At 49.1% G+C, this 21452-nt stretch overlaps 1 protein-coding gene across 1 annotated transcript in view; it reads right to left on the bottom strand.

Annotated features, from left to right (window-relative positions):
* Window positions 1-13166, bottom strand: part of LOC119453744 (uncharacterized) — a 66044-nt gene extending 52878 nt beyond the window's left edge. The window contains exons 1-3 of the mRNA XM_037715807.2: window positions 12806-13166; window positions 7296-7667; window positions 5578-5750 (exon numbers count right to left, since the gene is read on the bottom strand). Of these exons, the coding sequence (XP_037571735.1) occupies window positions 5578-5750; window positions 7296-7667; window positions 12806-13058 (798 nt within the window). The 5' untranslated portion in view covers window positions 13059-13166. The remainder of the gene's footprint in view (window positions 1-5577; window positions 5751-7295; window positions 7668-12805) is intronic.
* Between the last annotated feature and the right edge of the window lie 8286 nt (window positions 13167-21452).

The following is a 21452-nucleotide window of genomic DNA, read 5'->3' as shown; positions in this document are numbered from 1 at the left end:
CTTCTATCTACTGGCGCTGGCAACCGATGGATTGTCGTCGCCGTAGATCATTTGACACGATACGCGGAAACCGCCGCCTTACCTGCCGCATCAGCAAAAAACGTCGCCTCAATCATTCTGCACAACTTTGTTCTCCGCCATGGCGCACCTTGTGAACTGCTGAGCGATCGGCATCGCGTATTCCTCTCGGACGTGCTGCAGTCACTCCTATCGGAATGCCAAATTATTCACCGCATAGCTACCGCTTTTCCCCCACAGACGAATGGCTTAACAGAACGATTCAACAGAACTCTTGGTGACATGCTATCAATGTATGTGGCGTCAGACCACTCCAACTGGGATCTTGTACTTCCCTTCATCACATACGCATATAACACTGCCTCCCAAGCCACTACCGGGTTCTCGCCATTCTTTCTGCTTTATGGCCACGAGCCCTCCAGCACAATTGATACGGTTCTCCCGTACAGGCCGGACCCTGCCGACTGCTCACCTGTTGCTACGGTCGCTCAGCATGCCGAGAAATGCCGACAACTTGCCCATTCGTTGACGTCTGCTCAACAGTGTCACCAAAAACAGCTTCATGACCTCAAATTGCCTTCCCACCATTTCGCCATCCACTCCCTCGTGTGGCTTTGGGTCCCGCCTGGAACCCGTGTCGCCATCTTCCGATCTCCGTCGTCGCGGGCGAGAGACTGTACACATTCACCGGATCAAGCCGTACTATGACCCGCTGAACTCTCCCTAGGTCGCCCAGGATGGCTACTCTTCCATACCAAGGGGTGATTGTGAGGAAGAAGATCGGCACTCTGAACAGCCCCGTTGCCATCGTGTGGCTGGTACCCAGTTCGCTCTCTGGCTACGCCCTACCTGCTGATGCTGCGTTTGTCGCTGCCGCTCTATGACCCAAATAAACCCACTTTACACTTCATTTAACTGTCTAATAATTTGCTATCACAATCGATGTTAGCCTTTCTGGCAACACTGCAGCTTTTTGTAGCAATAGTCTATGGTTCCCCGTCTGCATCGTCACAGAATCGCATTTACGTCACCACTACCACAATGTAGACCGCTTATAACGTAATTCGCCGGAGTCGCGAATATCCGCACTATAAGCGCCTCGGAGCAACGGACTGGCTGTTAGTCGTTCCCCGCCACCTTTGAAATGATTTATGCTCCGCTTTTCACTCCGACTCCCAGTGTGGTCACGGTGGAGTGTCGAAGACCTACACACGGCTTCGCCTACGCTACTACTGGCGCAGCATGTACACCTTCATCCGCAAATACGTACGCTCCTGCAGCAGGTAGGGCACTATAACCAAAGCAACAATTTTCAAGGCCCGCACATATGCAAAACATGTGCACCGAGCCACCACGCATATGTGACAGTCGAGGAATGCGGCTAAAACGTTTACATTCAATGTACAGTCGAATCTCGTTAATTCGAACCAAATCACGGGGCGGCGCCTCCGACCGGCATTGCTCCGGCACCGCCATAGAGTAAAAGCTTAGGAGAGACCCCTCAATGTCGCGCGCGAACAAAACAAAAAAAGAAAAAGAACGCGGCGGAAATTTCACCCTCTCTCAAATGGCAAGGTCGCCGATTCTGCGTTGCGCCGGAACATGCGTGTACATGCCGACGTCTCAGCGACGCTACCATAGCCACGCGTAGAAAATGGCAGTGAACCCTTCTTTCTCCTTTATGCTTCCTCTGCTTTCTAGTCATGTGTTGACCTTGCACACTGTGGCTACGGCGAAGCGGGAAGCAGCGGCGCTGTCCCAGGCCGGCCAATGAAACTGCCCACGCCGGCAAACGCCCGCTTCCCGATAACGGCAGAAAACAATACTTCGGGGAGCTGAAGCAGGGCCGGCCGGCAGGCGCGCACGGTGACAGTCGAAAGTGAGGGAGCTACGAGGGAGGGCGAGGGGAGCCACCGAAGCGGCGGAGTTGCTGAGGCGAAATCCTCTTCCCTGTCGCCCTCCTTCCCAACATTCCACGGTCTCCGCGTGCGCCCTTCGCCGTGCTGTGCCGGCGCCGCCCGCTCTGTAAAGTTTCGTTTACTGCCGTTACCGTGAAGCGCGCGTTGGCCGGCGTTGCCAGTTTCGTGGTCCTCGCTCGCTATGCAGCGCCAGGGGCGTAGCCAGGGGGGGGGGGGGGGTTGGGGGGGTTCAAACCCTCCCCCCCGAAATTTTTTCCGCAACCCCCCCCCCCTTACCCACCCTTTGTTCTCATCACTTCGCGCTGACATGATTCATGAAACCGGTGCTACTATCACAATTTCATTCCTGGGCGCTTCCATTTGGGTTGGTAATTTACAGCGAATCATGTCTGCATATGGAAAAAACTGTCACGCTGTTTTGACAATCTGTGAAGTTTTGGGCGAGAATGTGGCGGCCGCATTCTGAAGCAATAAATGCACAACAAATGAAGCAACAAATGCGGCAACCGCATTTTAGATGATGGCAAAAACGCTCGAGGCCCGTTTACTTAGATTTAGGTGCACGTTAAAGACCCCAGGTGGTCGAAATCTCCGGTATACATTTCCGCCGCTGCCCTTCAGGTGCCGGTTAGGCTGCGCTCGCGCAGGGTCTTAGGCTACGTTCACACTTGGTCTCGAAGCTGTTGGAAGTGGCAAAATCTTGCAAAAATCCGCCCACCTAGGCGGCAAAACAGGCAGAAAAACAGGCTGCGAGCCAAATCGGTCTCGGGCCGATTTTTTCACCATGGCGAAGCAGAAACGCGGCGTAAAGTCGTTCTGCTTCACTGAAAGCTACACTAGCATGTCAACGCCTCCTATAAAGACTTTATAGGAGGCGTTGAGCATGTAAACAACCGGTCGTAAAATTGAACATGGCACCAAAAGTGTAGGCTGTAATGCTGATCGACGCAATCAAGAACCAGCCCTTGCTCTACGACAAGAGTGGCACTAAAACGTACTTTCAGCAATACTCGCAATAGTATTCAACGTCGCGCGACCGGAGGTGCGACAACGAAGCCTTGGCATGACCCAACTTCTCGCGCTTTTGCAAAGCCAGGCGAACCCACCACCGCCGTTTCCGAGGTGTCCGCGTCTTCCGTTAATTTATTGTCCATTTCTAGAAAACAAGTAGGTAGAAGTATAAAAGCTATTTCTTCTTCCACTTCCACAGCAGACAATAGTTAGGCAGATTCCTCGTTGGCGCTCCATAATTCTCCTCGCACGTGTACGATATGTTGCAGAAGTCGCGGGGTGCTTTTCTCGTCGCGACGATAGATTGGGAGCGTAGGTCTCACGTAGGACGCGCAGGTTTTGGCGAGCCCCAACACAAGGGCCAGCCCGGGTTTTAGCTGTGGTGTAGCCGTTGCCCCTTTGGTGTCCTGGAGGCGCTGACAATACGAAATGATGAAATGATATTACAATTTGTAAATAAAAGCTATTAAAGAAATATGATCCCGCCTAGGCACCAACCTGTAACTCAGCGCTACCGCGCCCGTGTGAGGAAAATTACGGAACGCCAACGAGGAATTTACCGAAGGTCGCAGATGACACGCAAAGTTGCGTAAAATGATCATTTTTGATGACGGTACGTGGGTCAAAGAATGAACATACCGCTCGAAATAATGCGATAATGAGCGCCACCACGCCGACAAACGTATGCAGACGAGATGGATCTGGACGAAAACGGCAGTGACGGCCGCGGCGGTAGCAAAACAAATGTGAACAACTTGGACAGGCGCGGAAAAAATTTTCCGGCCGCTTTGGCCTTTCCGCCCGCTTGCCGCTTCCCAAGTGTGAACGTAGGCTTAGTCTGCGTGAGAAACGTATCTTGTTTGCGATTGCGCCCCTACGGAAGGCTGGTAATTACTGTTGTGTTGTTGAATACCAAACCAGCAATTACGGAAGGCTGGTAGTTGCTGTTTTGTTGTGGAATCAAAAACCAGCAAAGTACACACGAAGGGGTTGATGACAGCAGTGAAATTCCACCGACTCGCAACAGAATGCACGAAACAGACAGCCGACAAGCATGGATTACTGCTGTGCGCAGTACAGCGTAAGTAAACTCTTGTTGCAGGCGCTGACAGTTCTCGTCGGAGTTCACGCATCCTGAGAAATTCATTATGTGCACTATGCACTGAACAAGACCGGAGTTCATTCCTGCATCACTAGTACACCAATCAGTCGAGATTCTGTGAGGTACAAGGCTGCTTCCTGTTTGCACCGGCGTAAGTGAAGCAGAAATGAGTTGCACGCACTACTTAAAATGCGTACACATACCATATCTATGCTGTGCGGTGAAATATTCTGTACAATTCTGAATCTGTTGACGTAAAGGCAAATGACGGCTGCACGCTCGCACACAGCGGAAGACACAGCGGCCCACGTACTTGCCGCAGGAAATTCAACCCTGTCGTATGAGGGAGCAGGGCGACGAAAGCTTCGAAAAAAAAAAAGCCTTACGCGTTTTTGCGCGTATTTAAGTTTTCTAGCGCAAAGACGCAGCGAACAAGCTATTGCTACGGGAGTAGGTATAGCCTGGTCACACGTGCATTTTCACGCGTATAGCCATCCTTGACTTGTGAAACTCACTTTGCCCCGACGAGGACGACGCCATCTACGCTTAACGGAAATGAACAATTAATAATGTCTCCTCCGATCGCACGGGTCGTCTCAATGATGCGTTTTCGAAGACTGGTCCATTCAGTGGTGCGTTGAGAGACCGTTGCTCCAAACGCCCACTGTACCTGTCGTACTTACTCTATTTACTGAGCTTACTTTACTTTTTACTTAATTTCTTCACAAGCACACGCGCACTTGAGGGGGGGGGGGGCGGTCCCATGTCTTTGATATACATGTATAGAGTCTGCTTAAACTACCGATATTTACTATCGATCACGTGACGTAAACGAAAGCAGAAGCTTGCCCCCCCCCCCCGGTCGGGCCGGTGAACCCCGCCCGAAAAAAATTTCTGGCTACGCCCCTGTGCCACGCCGTGATATTTCACGACTCGCACTCAAGATTCAGGTTTCAGCCTCACTGGCTGTTCGTTCGCACCACGTGCCCTTCTCCTCCACTTCGTCTCTCTTTCATCCTCGAGCACTCCTTGAGGCACCCGTTTGAGGGGAGCGTTCGCCATCTCCGTTGACTTCCGTACTCCCAGGCAGCCGCATTGTAACCGGCATTTCGTTTCCCGCAACTGCACTATAAGCGATACGTGTATACATGGAGTGCTATGGGAAAATTAACGGGAGTCTGAAGAGATCGCACTATATCCGGTCTTGCACTATAATCAGTTATGTTATAAGTGGTCTATACTGTACTTCGATTATGAAACACATAATTCACCCTTACAGTAACGTCAATACCTAATAGGTCTTAGAAATTCCCTTCTACAAGGATTCTTTATCACTGCAGTTAGTGCTTTAGGACTGTTATGAGCGCTGAAAACAAGATTTAGGCCACCTCCGTGCAAGCACTCAAACATAGTTACAAAGGCAATGTGAGTCAGCCAGTAATGATGCATGGCCTACAGACGGATGGGCGTACGGGTGCACTGAAAAATGCCACTGAAGCCACCAGTGCACAACAAAGGCAAACTCACCTCCCAGGAAGTGATGGGGGGCGATGCCTGTGCTGTCACAATGGGACGAGCTGTCGCAACTGCGTCACGCATCTTCTGCTCCTGGCTCTTGGGCTTCGCTTTGCGCTTGGGCATGGGCTTAATCAGGAGCACGGGCAGATCGGCCGGGGCTGGAGTTGTAATGGCCACACTTCCTGCAACAGACAAGGATAAAAAAGGTGGCTTTCAAAACCATGTGTGTTGCATGGGCATTTTGATAACCGAATATACCATTTTACTAACTGTTGAGCCAACTGGTGCAACACAAGCAGCTTCATCAACTGTTACCGAGTCCCTGAACGTCTTCCACAGCTTTGTTGATCATAGCGGTGGTGATTGTGAGAGGCTGCGCATCATTAGCGGGCTACAGAACATGACCCTTGGCGTAGCGAACTGCCGTACCCACCGTGCTTGACGTAATGGCTACTTCAAGCTGTCCTACTACACAGAAGACAAACGCGACATGCTTGTGTCGCGCAGTATTGCCCTCCTTTTGCACAGGAACATCTTTTTTCTCTTCTTTCCAGGTAATTCAGAAATGCGCTTAACTTGAAGAAATTTTGTGGTCTGGCGGACTTCAAATTGGCAAGGTTTTACTGTACCGTGCACATTTAACAGTGTTAAACGAGACACAGAAATAACCACCAGAACAGCGCCCTCTCCAGTTGTTCCAAGAGGTAGGGGTGACAAAAATGGAAAAGATTCTTTTGCCTTTTTTTCCATTCCATTTCCATTCCAGTCCATTTCTATCTTTTCATTTGGGGTGGGGAAAATGAGAGCTCTAATGACAGCTTTTCTGAGTTTCACATGGGGGCGGGAACCTCTGTCAGGCACGTATGCCTTTAGTCCTCGCCTCGCTCTTGACCTTTCAAGAAAATAAAAAGTATTCAATATGAAGGGGGAAGTCAGTGTTGGCCACAAGTTAAAGCTTCCCCTTAAGCCTCAGCTGCTCATCGTGGGTATCTGGCTTTAGAGGCAGCTAGTCACTGCTGCCTGCCAGCACAGAAGTGTGGTCAAGCTGTTCTGTGTCAGTGATGCCTCTTAAAATCAGCACGTTCCCAGGTACATGAGCATCCTGATTAGCTGCGTCTGACATGACACTGCTAGACCACTGTTTATACTGTGTAATCTAGCCTCAGCATAAAGCCAAACCTTGTCTGAATGGTACTAAAGACACAGAACAGATGAAACGAATAAACAAACCTATATGTGCGCAATTCCTTTTTTTTTGTCCTGCATCCTTTTCACCATTCCCAAAAATGCATAAACATCAACTCGTCTACTTCTCTATCTCATTACTGCACAGCTGACTAGCACCATGCGCGACATTCTTCACCTGGAGAATTGGTTATGGAAGCCATTAAGCTGGCCACTGTAAAAATAACACCTCCACTCCTGTGTTTGGGAAGATCAGCCTTTTGAGGAAAGTAAATAAGGAAAATGAAAGAGAAATGATCGAGGCATTCTACATGAGAACAGCCAAAACTAAGTGTGCAAGTACGTCCTCTCTTGCACTGCCAGACAAAGAGATAGCCTTTTTTTCATTGCAACTCCTAACCTTCTCTTGTATCAGTGTAAGCATGCTTCTTCTGAGAAGAGTATTCTCGCAGTAAATGTGCAGTTGGCAGTAAGTTCTTGTCCTCTGGTGCAAGTGTTTTCATTTCAGTGCCACTGTTTCAGATTGTATCGAAAGAGTTCACCTGTTCCAACTGGTGCGCTTGAAGGCAAGCCGTTGCCATTGGTGTCCGACGAGGTGGTGGTGGTGGCCGCCGCGGTGGCTTCGGCCAGCACGTTCTGCCGCAGCTCGCTCATGCGTTCCTCAAACTTGAGGCGCATATAGCGGCGGTCCTTGGCGAGGCGCACGTTGGCCGACCGCTGCACGTGTGCCTGGATCAGGGGCAGGGGAAGCTCGAACAGGGACTGCATGTCGCGCTGCACAGTCTGGGGACCCCGCTCGGCCACGTACCGCACGACCAGTTCCTCGGCCAGCGACTCGGACAGCAGCGCCCGGCCATTCTTGAGAAGGATGCCCTTGGAGGGACGGCCCAACTGCTCCTGGAGGTCCACCAGGTCTGCGAGGTGTCCAGAATGCGGCAGCGTTACGTTTGTGAATGCCATTTCTAGTATGTACATGCTAACTTACCACCTTTATAATTTGTAAATATCCCGCAGACACTACATTGGGAAGGAGGGAGGGGGGATAATAGCACGCATTTTAAAACAAGTTTTGTTGAGCACCTAAGTTTTGTGGGATGTACACGAACCTTATTAACAATGATTTGTCTTTACGCAACCAGCAGCAAACTTGAAACAGCACAAATTGACGAGCAACAGACAGCGATTTTTTTCATCGACATTACTGCTGCCAATTTCACCTGCCGTGGTGGCTTAGCGGCTATGCTGTTGGGCTGCTAAGCACAGGGTCGCGGGATCAAATCTCGGCCAACGGGGGCCGCATTTCGATTGAGGCAAAATGCAAAAATGCCCTTCTCTCGTGCATTGAGGGCACGTTAAAGATCCTCTGGTGGTCAAAATTAATCCGGAATCCACCACTACGGCATGCCTCATAATCAGATCGTGGTTTTGGCACTTGAAACTCCAAAATTCATTAATTCATTCTGTTGGCAATTTCGTCTCCTTCAGAAACTTCTCAAAACGAACTTGCTTGAAGCAGATACTGCTCTGGTATCCTTTCATCAGAAGACTTCCAAGGGTCTGGTCAGGTCAACGAGAGGAACCCTTTCACAAACATAACTAATTTTTCGTTAAACTTGACTAAACATTCGTAAAATTTCAGAACAAGCCCAAATTCGTAAACACTATAGAAATATTGGGGGAGTTGGCAGCTGTCCTGTTACCAAATGAGTTTTGTAGAAATCCACAAGTGAATGTGGTTCCATGAATAGACTGAGTGGTTAACGATTCGTTGGGTTTAGTGTCCAAAGAAGTACAGAGGCTATTAAAGATGCCATAGTGAGGTGAGATGCTCCACACTCAATGTCTGATCATTCAGGTTCCCATAAAGTTAAGGAGCAGGTCTGGGCTAGTTGGTGGTAATGTTAAAGGGAAATGTCAGGTGTTTCATTCGCAGCCACAGTGGCTGTATTCTGATGGCCGCGGAATGCAAAAAACACTCTTCTCCTTCGATTTAAGCATGCGCTTAAGAATTTAGGTGGTCAAAATTATTTCACAGTCCCCCGTATGGTGTCTCTCATTATTTGTGGGTTGCTTAAGGAGGTTATTTGATTTGATATCTATGAGAAACTGTAGAGTAACACTTACCCCCATATTCAGAAGTGCACCTTCACTTGAGGGCCACGCTTGACTTGATCTAGATAACGCCTGGTGTTAACAAGACGCTCATTGTGCTTCTTTCACAGCGTTCACGCCCGGCATCATTCAGACCAAGTCAAGCATGGCCTTCAAGTTAAAATGCATTTCTGAATACGGGGCCGTGTATGCTTGTTTATTTATTCTATTTTTGTTCATTTGATTGACAGGGGATTCACTAATAAACAAAAATGAAACGAAAGCTTCCCTTTTTCTAAGAACTTGTGCCAAAACCTCAGTGCCTGTGCATAAAAGTGACATCACGAATTTCAAAGAATCTTCACTTACTTCTCCATTCTAGTCCTGAAAAAGTTATCAAACCGTGCTAGGCTAAACCTTTATTTTTATTAGTTATGCACTGTAATCTGACTTTATAAATGAACAGGCAACTTGACTGGAGTAGACACTGTCGTAATCCATGGTGTCATGACGAGCACTTGCGGAAACATCAGGGAGGCTTAACCATCCATATTTCAGTTTTCCACCTTTTCCAGCTAACAAGGCTCCCCACTGTAGTACGAGAGGCCGCTTTGCTAATGCAGAATCAGAATTCACTATTACCAGTTAATATTTCTCCATCCTCATCAGCCTATTTAAGTCCACTACAGCAAGAAGGCAGCTCCCAGAACCCTCCAATTACGTCTGTCTTGCGCCAGCCGATTCCAAGTTATGCCTCTAAATTTCCTAATTTCATCACATTACCTCCTGAATTTATGCCGTCCCCGACTGATCTTCCCTTCTCTTGGTATCCATTCTGTAACTCTAATGGTCCACCGGTTATCTGCCTTACACATCACATGGCCTCCATTTTTTTCCTCTTAATGTCAACTAGAATATCGGCTATCCCCGTTTAGTCTCTGGTCCACACCAGAGAGTAAACGGTCTCTCCCTGTCTCTTAACGTTACGCCTAACATTTTCCCTGCCATCACTCATTGTTGCAGTTCTTAATTTCTTCACAAGCTTTCTTTCTTAACCTCCAAGTTTCTGCCCCATATGTTAGCACCAGTAGAACGCAATGAATGTACCCGTCTCTTATTATTCGTCCAGAAGATCCCTTCAATTCCGCGCAGCACTGTGACATAGAAGGAAAGAAGCAGATGAGAAAAAAGTGCCAAGTACCAACTGAACATTTTATTGCACGTACGTGGATATCAACGAGCATGATAACACGACACAACAAAGAGAAAACATACATGTCAAGTAAAATTGATGCACTAAAAGCAACATTCTCTGACAACGTGTAGACAAGTGCAATTTGCAGGGACCAAATTCGCGAAACTTCCTGTTCATAAGTGCTGTTTGCTATTAGGTGGCCGCCTTCGTTCACAATATCTGAAATATCACGATTGGGCGTCTTCTGTTCTACAGAACGTTTTAGCGCCACAACATTTCTGTGGATACTGGCCCAGATACACAACTCCGTGTCCCTGTTTCCGATTCTGAGCGTATTTCTATAGGTTTCACTGATTCACTTGGTTTAATGCCCCACAGTAACACTGCGGATATAAGGGTTGCTGCAGGCGAGGGTTCGGGATTGATTTTGAACACCTGGGTTTATTTAACGTGCACCTAAATACTAGGGCATTAGCGTTCTCGCAGTTTGCACTAATCAAAACGCAGCTGAGATGGCTGGGAATTGAATCCGCAAGCTTGAGCCTGACTGCAGAAGGATATCTGGCAGTTGTGAAAGTCACAGCGCAGAAAGATGGTCAAATTAAATTTTTTCGTATTAGTGCACACAAGTTTCAAGGACTGCTGCTGACAATGTCGGCTCAGTGTCAAATTGAGCACCAAGTAGAGCCCCTCGAGAAAATAACACGAGAGCATAAGGCATTAAAGGGTCACTTGCCGCCAATTAATGGCTTGAAGATCTTGGAGGAGGCCACCACACGTTTTTAAAATGGACTGCTGGTCATCATACGGTGTATGCCAATGTGATGCGTACAATGCTTTTCGTTTCAACAGCGACCACTTTTCGCCTGATATACACTGCAATTATTACCAAGTTATCACAAGGCACAGGACGCACATACATCTGAAGTTCCTTAGAGTGTTGTCATTGGATTCACAGCAAAACAGTCTCTTCTAATCAGATTGTACCCATGATGCAAATGGTGCTGTGCATTCTGGAATGTACAGTGATACGTACATGTATAAGCCGCGGGTGGACTAGGCCCATGTTAGTTTAAATTCAACGACCGTGCTCGCCCCCTATCCTCGTAATTTGAGTGCTCTTCGTCTTTTTGGGCACAAGTTGGCCAAATAAAGTTTTAGATTCTTGATTCACAGTTACAGCACACATTGATTCTTCACCATCACCACAACACGAAATCTGGTGGAGGTGGTGGGTATCAATCCCAGTACCAGAGCGAGAGGCACTGTGAAGGATTGCCACTAAATAGTCTTGAGCTTGAAAGAAAGTCTCAAGCTGCAGTGTCACTGTGAAAAGAGAACTGTTGCTGCCACAGGCATTTTCTTGTGTTAGTGTGCTTGCAGAACAATGTTTGCCATTTCCTATAATCATGATCTTGTAGCATATATCCAAACCCCTTTCAGGTGAGGTGAAGGAATAGTTATATGCTTGCCAAATATATCGAGAAATTGTTTTGATAATGCCACAGGGAGGAATTGCATTTTAAGATTATCTGTCAACAATATCAACCCATTTATATGTCTAATAAAGCATTAATGTTTCTCGCTCTTTCTGGACTTAATTAGTTTTGCGACAGACCCCGTAGGCTAATTCTTTGGCTTCGAACCATGTTGAAAGTGCTCAAAGCAAGAAAAGACTACAAGAAATGCTTAAGTCTGTGAAAGCAGGTTACTTTTTATGAGTGTATTTTGACTGAAGGATTTAAGAGCTGAAAGAATTAATTAAAGTCAATGGTCATCATGTCCCCAGGAGCTTAGTTTATCTCCCACGAGTTAAAAATATGTCTACGACAGCTACATATGCAGCTCTTATACAGAAATGAGCATAATAAATATATCAGTGATCCCTTTTCCTAACAAACAACCTGCGCAACGTATTATTTCAGATCAATATGACACGAGTGTGACATATTTATTGAATAAAAAAATTGTGTGTTCATATGATTGAGAAATCAAGAACACACAAAAACAAAATTAAGCGAACAAATTCAGGCTTGACATGGCATTGTCATGATGGTGTGCGCATATTCTCATTTCTCATCGCATTTCAGAAGTTCTTGCTCACGGGACCGCGCATAACGAAGCTGATCGAAACAATACGAGGGAAAAAAAAAAAAAAAGACTGATTCGCCTACGACGACACTTTTACGCATGCGAGCTTGTTCGTCTTCGTGTGATATGCGAGTTCCGGCGCTTGAATGTAGCAAGCGTATTAATCGCGTTTTCTTCATATCCGGTGTACATGCGTTCTTATTTAGATCGCGCGAGCTAATCTCCCACTGAAAAGCAGACTACGAAAACACGAATACCGGGTACGACTACCACGGTACTAATGAGGTGAACTTGGCCGTCGTGCATCAAGAAAATGCTGACACTTAAAGTGGCTGAACAAGCTAAAGAACGATTCGCGACGCTTTACATAAAGGCACAAACACGCTAGCAGACGGCTTGGGCGAGTGCAGAGGATACAAGTATTGGGAACATGCCGGTCGCTCCTCGCAAAGCTGTCATTACTGCAGGCCTCGCGCACATGCCAATTATAGCAGCACTTGTTTACTAACACGCTGAGCGCCTTCGAAAAGTGATCAACTCTAAGGGATTCGTTAAACGAAGTTCAACGCAACCGAACAGTTAATTTTGAAAACGCAAGTAGCAGACAGCCACGGGAAGCAGGGAGCATCGAAGTATTAGGTTTAGCGACGTAAGCTGTGCTAAACGTGCACTTACCCACAAACTCTCGGCCGTGCGTTCTCCAGTACTTCCTAGCCTTCTCGCTGACTGTCAGCAGACTGGCCACCTTGCCGCTCTCCAATTTCTCCTCCATGAGCAGCAGTATTTCATCGTAAATGTCCTCGGATATTGGAGGTTTGCAGCGGTCGCGAAAGCGCGCCACTTTGTGCTTCACAACAGCGTCCACAATTTGTGCCATTTCGCGGTAGTTTCTATGCTGGTTGCTCGGCCGCAGACTGTAGCTGGACATTTGCAGTGCTTCACGAGGATTTCGGCACGCGCCACTCCTTCGAGAACATTTCTCGAGGCGCGTTTTAAATGGCGGTACAGGTTTAAGGACACCCCTCAACGCGGCAGTCGTTCCTTACCCAGCCGCAGCAATGCGCTGCGGCGCAACCTACCACGCCTATTCTCACTAACGCCACCATACCCTACCACTGAGCAAAACTCTTCGCAGGGTGACATTCATGGTGGCGATGTTATTTTAGCAAGAAATTGACGTTTCATCAGTGGCTCACAATAAAAAAAAACTCAAATAAGACACGCGATGGTGAACAATTTGCGTACTCTTTTATCACGCCCTTTTCTCCTTCATCTATATAGGACGGTAACTGCCCAGTTCAGGTGATTTCATTTTCTAGAGTGCGGGTTTTTTGAAAGGTATACACAGGGCATGCATCGGCCCTGCCCTTGCGCAACAGGCAAAGTCAGTATGGGCGTCTTGCACTGGAGTTTGAGGTATAGTAGCGGCGCCTGGTGGCGGCGAAAAACGTCATCTGGGTAGTACCAGCTTGGATAGTATTGAGCCCTGGCTGTGGCGAAGCACGTTTCTAGTCCGCGTTTTGCGTCGATTCGCACTTTTTTCTGCCCTGTTTCGAGTGCGAAAAGGCTCGTCACTTCTCACAGACCATGGCGACCAGGCTGCGAGCTGGCCGCAGCCTATAGTTTTACAAAAACGGACTCTCCGTGTGCCGTGGGACGTAATGCTGGAAGCAGAAGACATCGGCGACGCCGATCCGGAGAGACCTAGCTCAGCCTAGAAAAAGCGTCACCGTCGTCATTGCCGCGTCGTGGGCTGCCATGAACAAGACGGCCTGAATCACAACATCAGATTCTACCGTTTTCCTTCAAGGCCTCACGCTGCGGAGCGTCGGGCGCGCTGGATAACTGCAGTTCGTCGCGCTGGGTAAGCGAAATGGGAGACCGACATAGCAGCAGGCATGGCTGGTGATTCACGATCCGAGACCCGGCCACAGCTACAATTAACAATTCGACCGGTGCGAAGTGGTTAAGTGACCAAGTGTGTGCAAATGACCACAAATGGTCGGGCTGGTATCGGGGACAATTCACTACCCCACTACGAGCAGCACAGGTTAGAGAGTTGAATGTGCTCATCCTTGACCTCAAGCCAGCACGTTGAGGCAGCACAGCAAGGTAGTATTGATTACAGCACATCGATGTTCGAGCGCTGTCATTAAAAGCTACATCAAGCGAGCAGTGCACGAGCGCGCGCTGCAGCGTGATTCGCTCGTACGTACGTTAGTGCGAGCTTGTATGCATTGCATCAGTTATTTATCAATTGCTAGACAGATGGCCACTACTACAGCGCAGGCATAACTACTTGTCTAGCGGCAAGCAGTCAACAAAAATTGCAGGAGACCTGCCGTTTCGCGGCATGTCGAAAGACCGCTGCCGTCGCGGCGCGTACGATCGTGCGCTCGAGCAGTTCGTACACCGCGGCATGCTGAAAGACCGCTGCCGTCGCGGCGCGTACCGTCGTGCGCTCGAGCAGTTCCGTACACATGTCTGCTTATCGCTGCTGTGAATTCATTTATAGAAAGCATTTCCTCGCGTTTGTGCGCCTGAATCTAGCAGCGTGCAAACCTTACCTGAAGTTCAACTTCGCAGGAGCGTGACTCGCTTCACTTGCGATTGACACCGCGCGAAAACTTCGCCGCTTATTTCTTGAACGGCGTACACGTATTCGGGTTACATACTTTCTTGCCTTTACGCAGCATGCCACCCATGGAAAAATCTTCGGCGCCCGATATTCGCTGCAAGCCGTGGTACAACACAACCGAAAGTGGCGGGTCCATATTGTAAACGTGCTTGCCGAAGCAGACGACCGAGCTTGGTACTTCCCAGTTTCGGATTGAGGGCGCTTTTTAGCACCATTTTTGCAGCGCCCCCTGGGCAACGCAAGAGCCCCATGTACACAGCTGCAAAGGGCTACTGTAGTTCAAATTGGCTGTCGATTTACAGCGCAACAACCCAGCCTTTCCTGGTTCAACTAAACAACAGTGTGTCCCAGCTGCCTCAACGGCGTCATGATCGTTGAGAGGTGATCGACTATATAAAATTCCCACCATATAATGAGCATTGGGGAGTTTTATAATGGCATGCCCAAGCGGCTCGTCGCAAAACAATTATGCTAATCCAACGCTTATACTGAAATCTATGTGAAGCAAAGGTTTCGTGAAGCGTGTATTTAAGTGTCATATAAAAAGCTATTCATGTATGCATCAGCAATAGTGATAAGCTTCAGCGCTAAATACGTTCAAGCGCCGAACTTTCTTAAGTTCTCTCATGTTACTCCAGAATGTTTAGTCTTTACCAAGGGCGTGCGGATAAACGCAACTTTCGAATAACGAATCGAATAGTGTCTTATTCGATACGGTATTCGAATCGAATAATCACTATTCATAAATACGAATATTTTTCGTATATTTAGAAACATCAACTATGCGCAATCGAACATAATATTCAGGCAAAATTATGATAAATATCATCCCCCCGGGCATAGCGTATGCTCAATAAAACAGTATAACAAACATTATAAATATACTGCAACAAGACGGCAAGTTGGGCCAGTTGGTTGGAATTCATCGTAAGGATCGTAACTGCGCAAACAAGACACGAACAAAAGGAAGGAAAATCGACAACACGGCGCTGACTCTCAACTGTGGATATGATGGTGAATCTCACCACCACCGTCAATCGCTCTTCATGACAAGGAATTTCATTACTTCTGCAACTCTTGATTATGCCTAGTTTGTCACCTCGGCCTCGATGTATCACTGTGTCTTGCGCATGTCATGGTTCTTTGAATTTGGTATATATGTCAGACGATCCTTCAATAAAATATCATTTGAGAGTCAGCGCCGTGTTGTCGATTTTCCTTCCTTTTGTCCGTGTCTTGTATGCGTTGTTACGATCCTTACGATGAATTATAAATATGCATAGTACACACATAAAACACGAAAACAAAACTGTAGTGGAGAAGGCTACATTGCTCAAGGAGCCAGACTTCACAGGCTAAATAGCGAACATTAGCGCACTCTCCGAAGAGTGCTGCGTATGTGAACAAATTGATTATTTGTTCCTAATTCTCAATTTGTGCTTTTAATAAACAACGTCCTATAACGTGCATTTCAATGGCACAAAATTGCAAGCTTTATGAATACCAGGATGTGAACATCGTTTTATATTTATTAGGAAACTCACTATTCATCATTCGAATACTATTCGAAAATTATTAGATATCTGATTTTGATTCGTATTCAATGAAGTCTCAAAAATTACTATATTCGCCAATCGCTATTATAGTCTTTGCATTCCAATCGTAGTTATGAAAAGGGCCGGCAGATAGGGGCAACAAACAGTTCGTAAACTTACACCTTGCCTATCAATCGCGAATAACGAACAATGATCTGCGAGTAATGTAGTTAAATTTCTTCACAACATCATACATCTGGCCATCTTGGTGATACACCGCAGGCGCCGACAAGGTGGGAGCAGCGGAACCGAACCCTCTGGTAAATTTCGATTTTTGTCACCTCCCTGGCTCCGGAAATAAAAGAATGTTCTTTCTTCTTTCTTTCTGGGGTTTTACATGCCAAGACCAGTTTTAAGAGGCACGCCGTAGTGGAGGGCTCCGGATTAATTTTGACCCCCTGGGGTTCTTTAATGTGCACTGCAACGCAAGCACACGGGCGTTTTTGCATTTCACCTCCATCGAAATGCGGCCGCCGCGGCAGGGATTCGATTTCGCGATCTCGTGCTCAAATAAAATAATGTGCCGCACGATATATGACACGTACGCGCGTCAGCTGGCGTCTGATTGTGGAAAAAATACTATCATTACTTGCGATCGCTGGCAGAAACCAAGGAAGAGGAGAATTCTGTTGGCCGCACCGGTGACGGCTGACACTTGGACAACGCCAGCAAAGGGTGGGCAATGAATTAAAGAGGGTGTACTGAAGGCGAATGACCGCGCTTCGATGTCTGGGAAAAGACGACGACGATGAGTGGTGGTTGTTGTTGACGCTCTAGCTCGCGCTCGCCAGTAACCAGACCTGCTTTTCGAATAGCCTTCTCCAACGCCACGTCCAAGCCTGCTCGAAGACCAACACCCCCATTTTAAGCGGTGGAGGCGCTGGGTACTGTTCATCCTGGAACTTCGCAGCCGGACGCTACCATCAGCTTTCACCATGACTGATCCTGGCCCATCGCAAGCTGCTCCCGTGCCAACGACAATCCACTGTGCTGGCGTGCCCCGACAACGCGACCCACCTATATTTAGCGGCACCGACGACCAGGACGTCGAGGTTTGGATCGCCGAGTACGAACGAGTGAGCTCTTGTAATAAATGGGATGACCGCGCCAAGCTCACGAACGTTCACTTTTACGTCACTAATGTAGCCGGCCTCTGGTTCAAAAACCATGAAGCCGAAATCACGAACTGGTCGACCTTCACGGCAGCCGTCGCGGAGGTCTTCGGTCGTCCCGCCGTGCGCCGGCTTCGTGCGGAACAGCGCTTGCGCAGTCGAGTCCAACGCAGGGAGGAGACGTTTACAAGCTACATCGAAGATGTTCTCTCCCTGTGCAAGCGCGTCGACCCATCACTCGCCGAAGGGGAAAAAATAAAGCACATCATGAAAGGAGTCGACGACGATGCATTTCAGATGCTTGTCACTAGGAACCCCCAGACGGTAGCCGACGTGATACAACTCTGCCAGACCTACGACGAGCTGCGAAAGCAGCGTGCGTCGACGCGCCATGCTGCTCAAGATACGGCAGACATTTCCAGCCTTGCCAACGACGCCACTTCTGATCACACCGTTTTGCTACCACACATAAAGCAGTTCATCCGCGAGGAAGTTGCACGTCAACTTTCCCTTGTCGCCCACACACCTGAGCCTGCGCCGTCATCTTTAGACCAACCTCTTCGTCACATCATTGAGACGCAAGTCGCCCAGGCACTACCAGCTGCCCCTCCGGCTTTACCTGTCACTACGCCACTAACTTACGCTGCCGTTCTTGCCAGACCACAGGCCCCATCTGTTTCTCGCGCCTACCGGGCCACCGGGTCCTTCTAAACGTCGCCGCCACCCTCACGCACGGTGCCGCATCCTTCTTCGCCCACCGGCCATCTATTGTGAACCCGTGGCGTACCTTTGATAACCGGCCCATATGCTTCGCATGTGGTCTTGCGGGCCATATAGCCCGCCACTGTCACCGTCGCACCTTCCGGTCTCAAAACGGTGTGGCTTCACCAACCTATCAAGGTGCTCAGCATTCACCACGAGTTTCTTCTCCTGTCACCAACCCGTTTTCTACAGACCGCCCGTACGACTCACGCCGGTCGTCTTCTTCCCGTCGCCGATCAATCTCCCCGATGCTTCGCCGACCTAGCCCCGCACGAGAGGAAAACTAACAGCCGCAGTTCCCGAGGCAAGAACTGCGCCGTCATCGAACTCTCCAAGACCTCATTTTGACCCGCCTAACGAAATTGATTTATTGGTAGAAGGTATCGCCGTACGCGCACTTGTCGACACAGGAGCTGTTGTTTCTATAATTAGCGAAAAATTGTGCCGCGATCTGAGAAAAGTGACCACCCCGCTGACCGATGTTTCCCTGCGTACGGCGACCTCGCATCACGTCAAGCCTACCGCTCAGTGCACAGCCCGTGTCATTATTCGAAATGTTATGTATGCCGTTAAGTTTGTCGTCCTGCCCCGATCATCCTACGACGTAATCCTAGGATGGGATTTTCTATCTACTCATCAAGCCCTCGTGGACTGCGCTCGTGCCGAACTCACATTGACGACGCCGTGCCCTGACCTCGACGACCACACTCCCCCTAAAGTGTTTGCCGCGGCTGATGTCCACATCGCCCCTTTGTCCGTCGTTCTGGTGCCCGTGTTTTCGCCGGCCGCCACCAACTCACATGTTTTGTTTTCGCCATCTGCTGCTCCTGCTCGTCGCCGAAACTTCCTCCTCCCGTGGGCTGTCATCAGCTTCTGCAATGGTTCTGCGGCTATCTACGTGTGCAATGTATCTGCATGTCCGTCACTTCTACTACGCGGCGAGTGTCTGGGGAGCTTCGAGACATTTGACTGCCTTTTAGAGGATGCAATGCTTGGAGATCAGGCATCACTACAGATTTGTGCCGTCACTCCTGCCGCTGGCACCGATGATCCTGTCGACATATTCTTAAATGCCGTCGATTCCGCCCTCACACCTTCGCAGCACAAGGAGATCGTGCAACTCCTGCAGCGTTTTCGAGCCTCCTTCGACCACATGCAGCCAGTCTTCCTTAGGTAGAACCTCAGCAGTTGTTCATCGCATCGATACCGGTCAACAAGCACCATTGCGCCAGCGCCCATACCGTGTGTCGACTGCAGAAAGCCGTGTAATCGATGAACAGGTAGACGATATGCTGAAACGTGGAATAATCCAGCCCTCCAGCAGTCCCTGGGCCTCTCCAGTTGTGCGGGTGAAGAAAAAGGACGGATCCATCAGGTTATGCGTGGATTACCGACGTCTTAATCGAATAACGCGCAAGGATGTGTACCCTCTACCACGCATCGACGATGCGCTGGACTGCCTACAGGGAGCAGAATTCTTCTCGTCCTTAGATCTGCGCTCGGGATACTGGCGGGTACCGATGGCGGAGGCCGATCGCGAAAAAACGGCTTTTGTGACGCCCGATGGCCTGTATGAGTTCACAGTCATGCCCTTCAGCCTCTGCAACGCGCCAGCTACTTTCGAGCGCATGATGGACACGATCCTTCGAGGCCTCAAGTGGTATATTTGCCTTTGCTATTTAGACGACGTTGTGGTCTTTTCCTCCGATTTTGCTTCCCATCTAACTTGCCTCGAACAAGTGCTCGCTTGCCTCTCAGATGCAGGACAACTGAACTTGAAGAAATGCCACTTCGCCGCTCGAAAGCTTACAATTCTAGGGCATGTTGTTTCGAAGGATGGTATTCTCCCCGACCCTGCCAAACTTACAGCCGTTTCAGCGTTTCCCAAACCACGTACCATGAAAGATCTCCGCAGCTTTATCGGCCTATGCTCTTATTTCCGCCGCTTTATTCGCAATTTCGCCATGATCATCAACCCTTTGACCAAGCTCCTCGCTGGCAGTAATAACCTTTCGGAATGGTCTCCTGCTTGCGACGACGCTTTCAACGAATTGCGCCGTCTCCTTACGTCGCCTCCTATACTGCGACACTTCGACCCCTCTGCACCCACTGAGATCCACACGGACGCCAGCGGTGTCGGGTTAGGCGCTATTCTTGCTCAACGGAAAGATGGGTTTGAAGAGTACTTCGTTGCCTATGCAAGCCGAACTCTCAACAAAGCCGAAGGCAACTATTCTGTCACTGAAAACGAATGTCTTGCCATAATTTGGGCCATAGAGAAATTTCGTCCTTACGTGTACGGGCGCCCATTCGACGTAGTGACCGACCACCACGCCCTGTGCTGGTTGTCGTCACTGAAAGATCCAAGTGGTCGCCTCGCTCGATGGGCATTGTGCCTCCAGGAATACGACATCCGCGTCGTGTATCGCTCTGGTCGGAAACATTCGGATGCAGACGCCCTCTCCCGTTCGCCCCTGCCTCCCGACCCTGTCTGCTTCACAAATACTACCTGTGATACCACCGCTGTTGCCATCTCTGACATGCCATCTGAGCAGCGCAAGGACCCGTGGGTGACATCCATTCTAGACTTTCAGTCTGGCCGGACTTCTGCTCCCACTTCTCGGACGTTGCGTCGACAGGCTGAGCACTTCACCACTCGGGAAGACGTGCTGTACCGCCGGAACTACACCCCCGGCGACCGTAAGTGGCTCCTCGTCATTCCCCGCCATCTGCGCTCCGAAATCTGCTCCACTTTCCACGACGACCCACAATGTGGTCACGCAGGCTTCCTGAAGACGTATTCACGTATTCGGCTTCGGTACTACTGGCGTGGCATGTACCGTTATGTTCGACAGTATGTTCAATCATGTTCCACGTGCCAGCGACGCAAGACTCCTCCTCAAACCGCCGCCGGCACCTTATTACCTCTGCCATGCCCCGCCCGACCATTTGACCGCGTCGGTATCGACATCTACGGTCCCCTTACCAGTGCACCAGACGGTAACCGTTGGATAATCGGTGCCGTTGATCACCTCACACGGTATGCCGAAACTTCACCTCTCCCATCGTCCACAGCAAAACACGTTGCCACTTTCATCCTTCACAATCTCGTCCTTCGTCATGGAGCTCCTCGTAAGTTGCTGAGTGACCGTGGTCGTGTGTTCCTCTCCGACGTCATCGCAGCATTGCTTCGTGAATGCCGCGTCGTTCACCAC

The sequence above is a fragment of the Dermacentor silvarum genome, chromosome 5, assembly GCF_013339745.2.
Source record: "Dermacentor silvarum isolate Dsil-2018 chromosome 5, BIME_Dsil_1.4, whole genome shotgun sequence".
In the NCBI taxonomy this organism is placed as follows: Eukaryota; Metazoa; Arthropoda; class Arachnida; order Ixodida; family Ixodidae; genus Dermacentor; species Dermacentor silvarum.
This window is presented reverse-complemented; position numbering and strand designations above follow the sequence as displayed.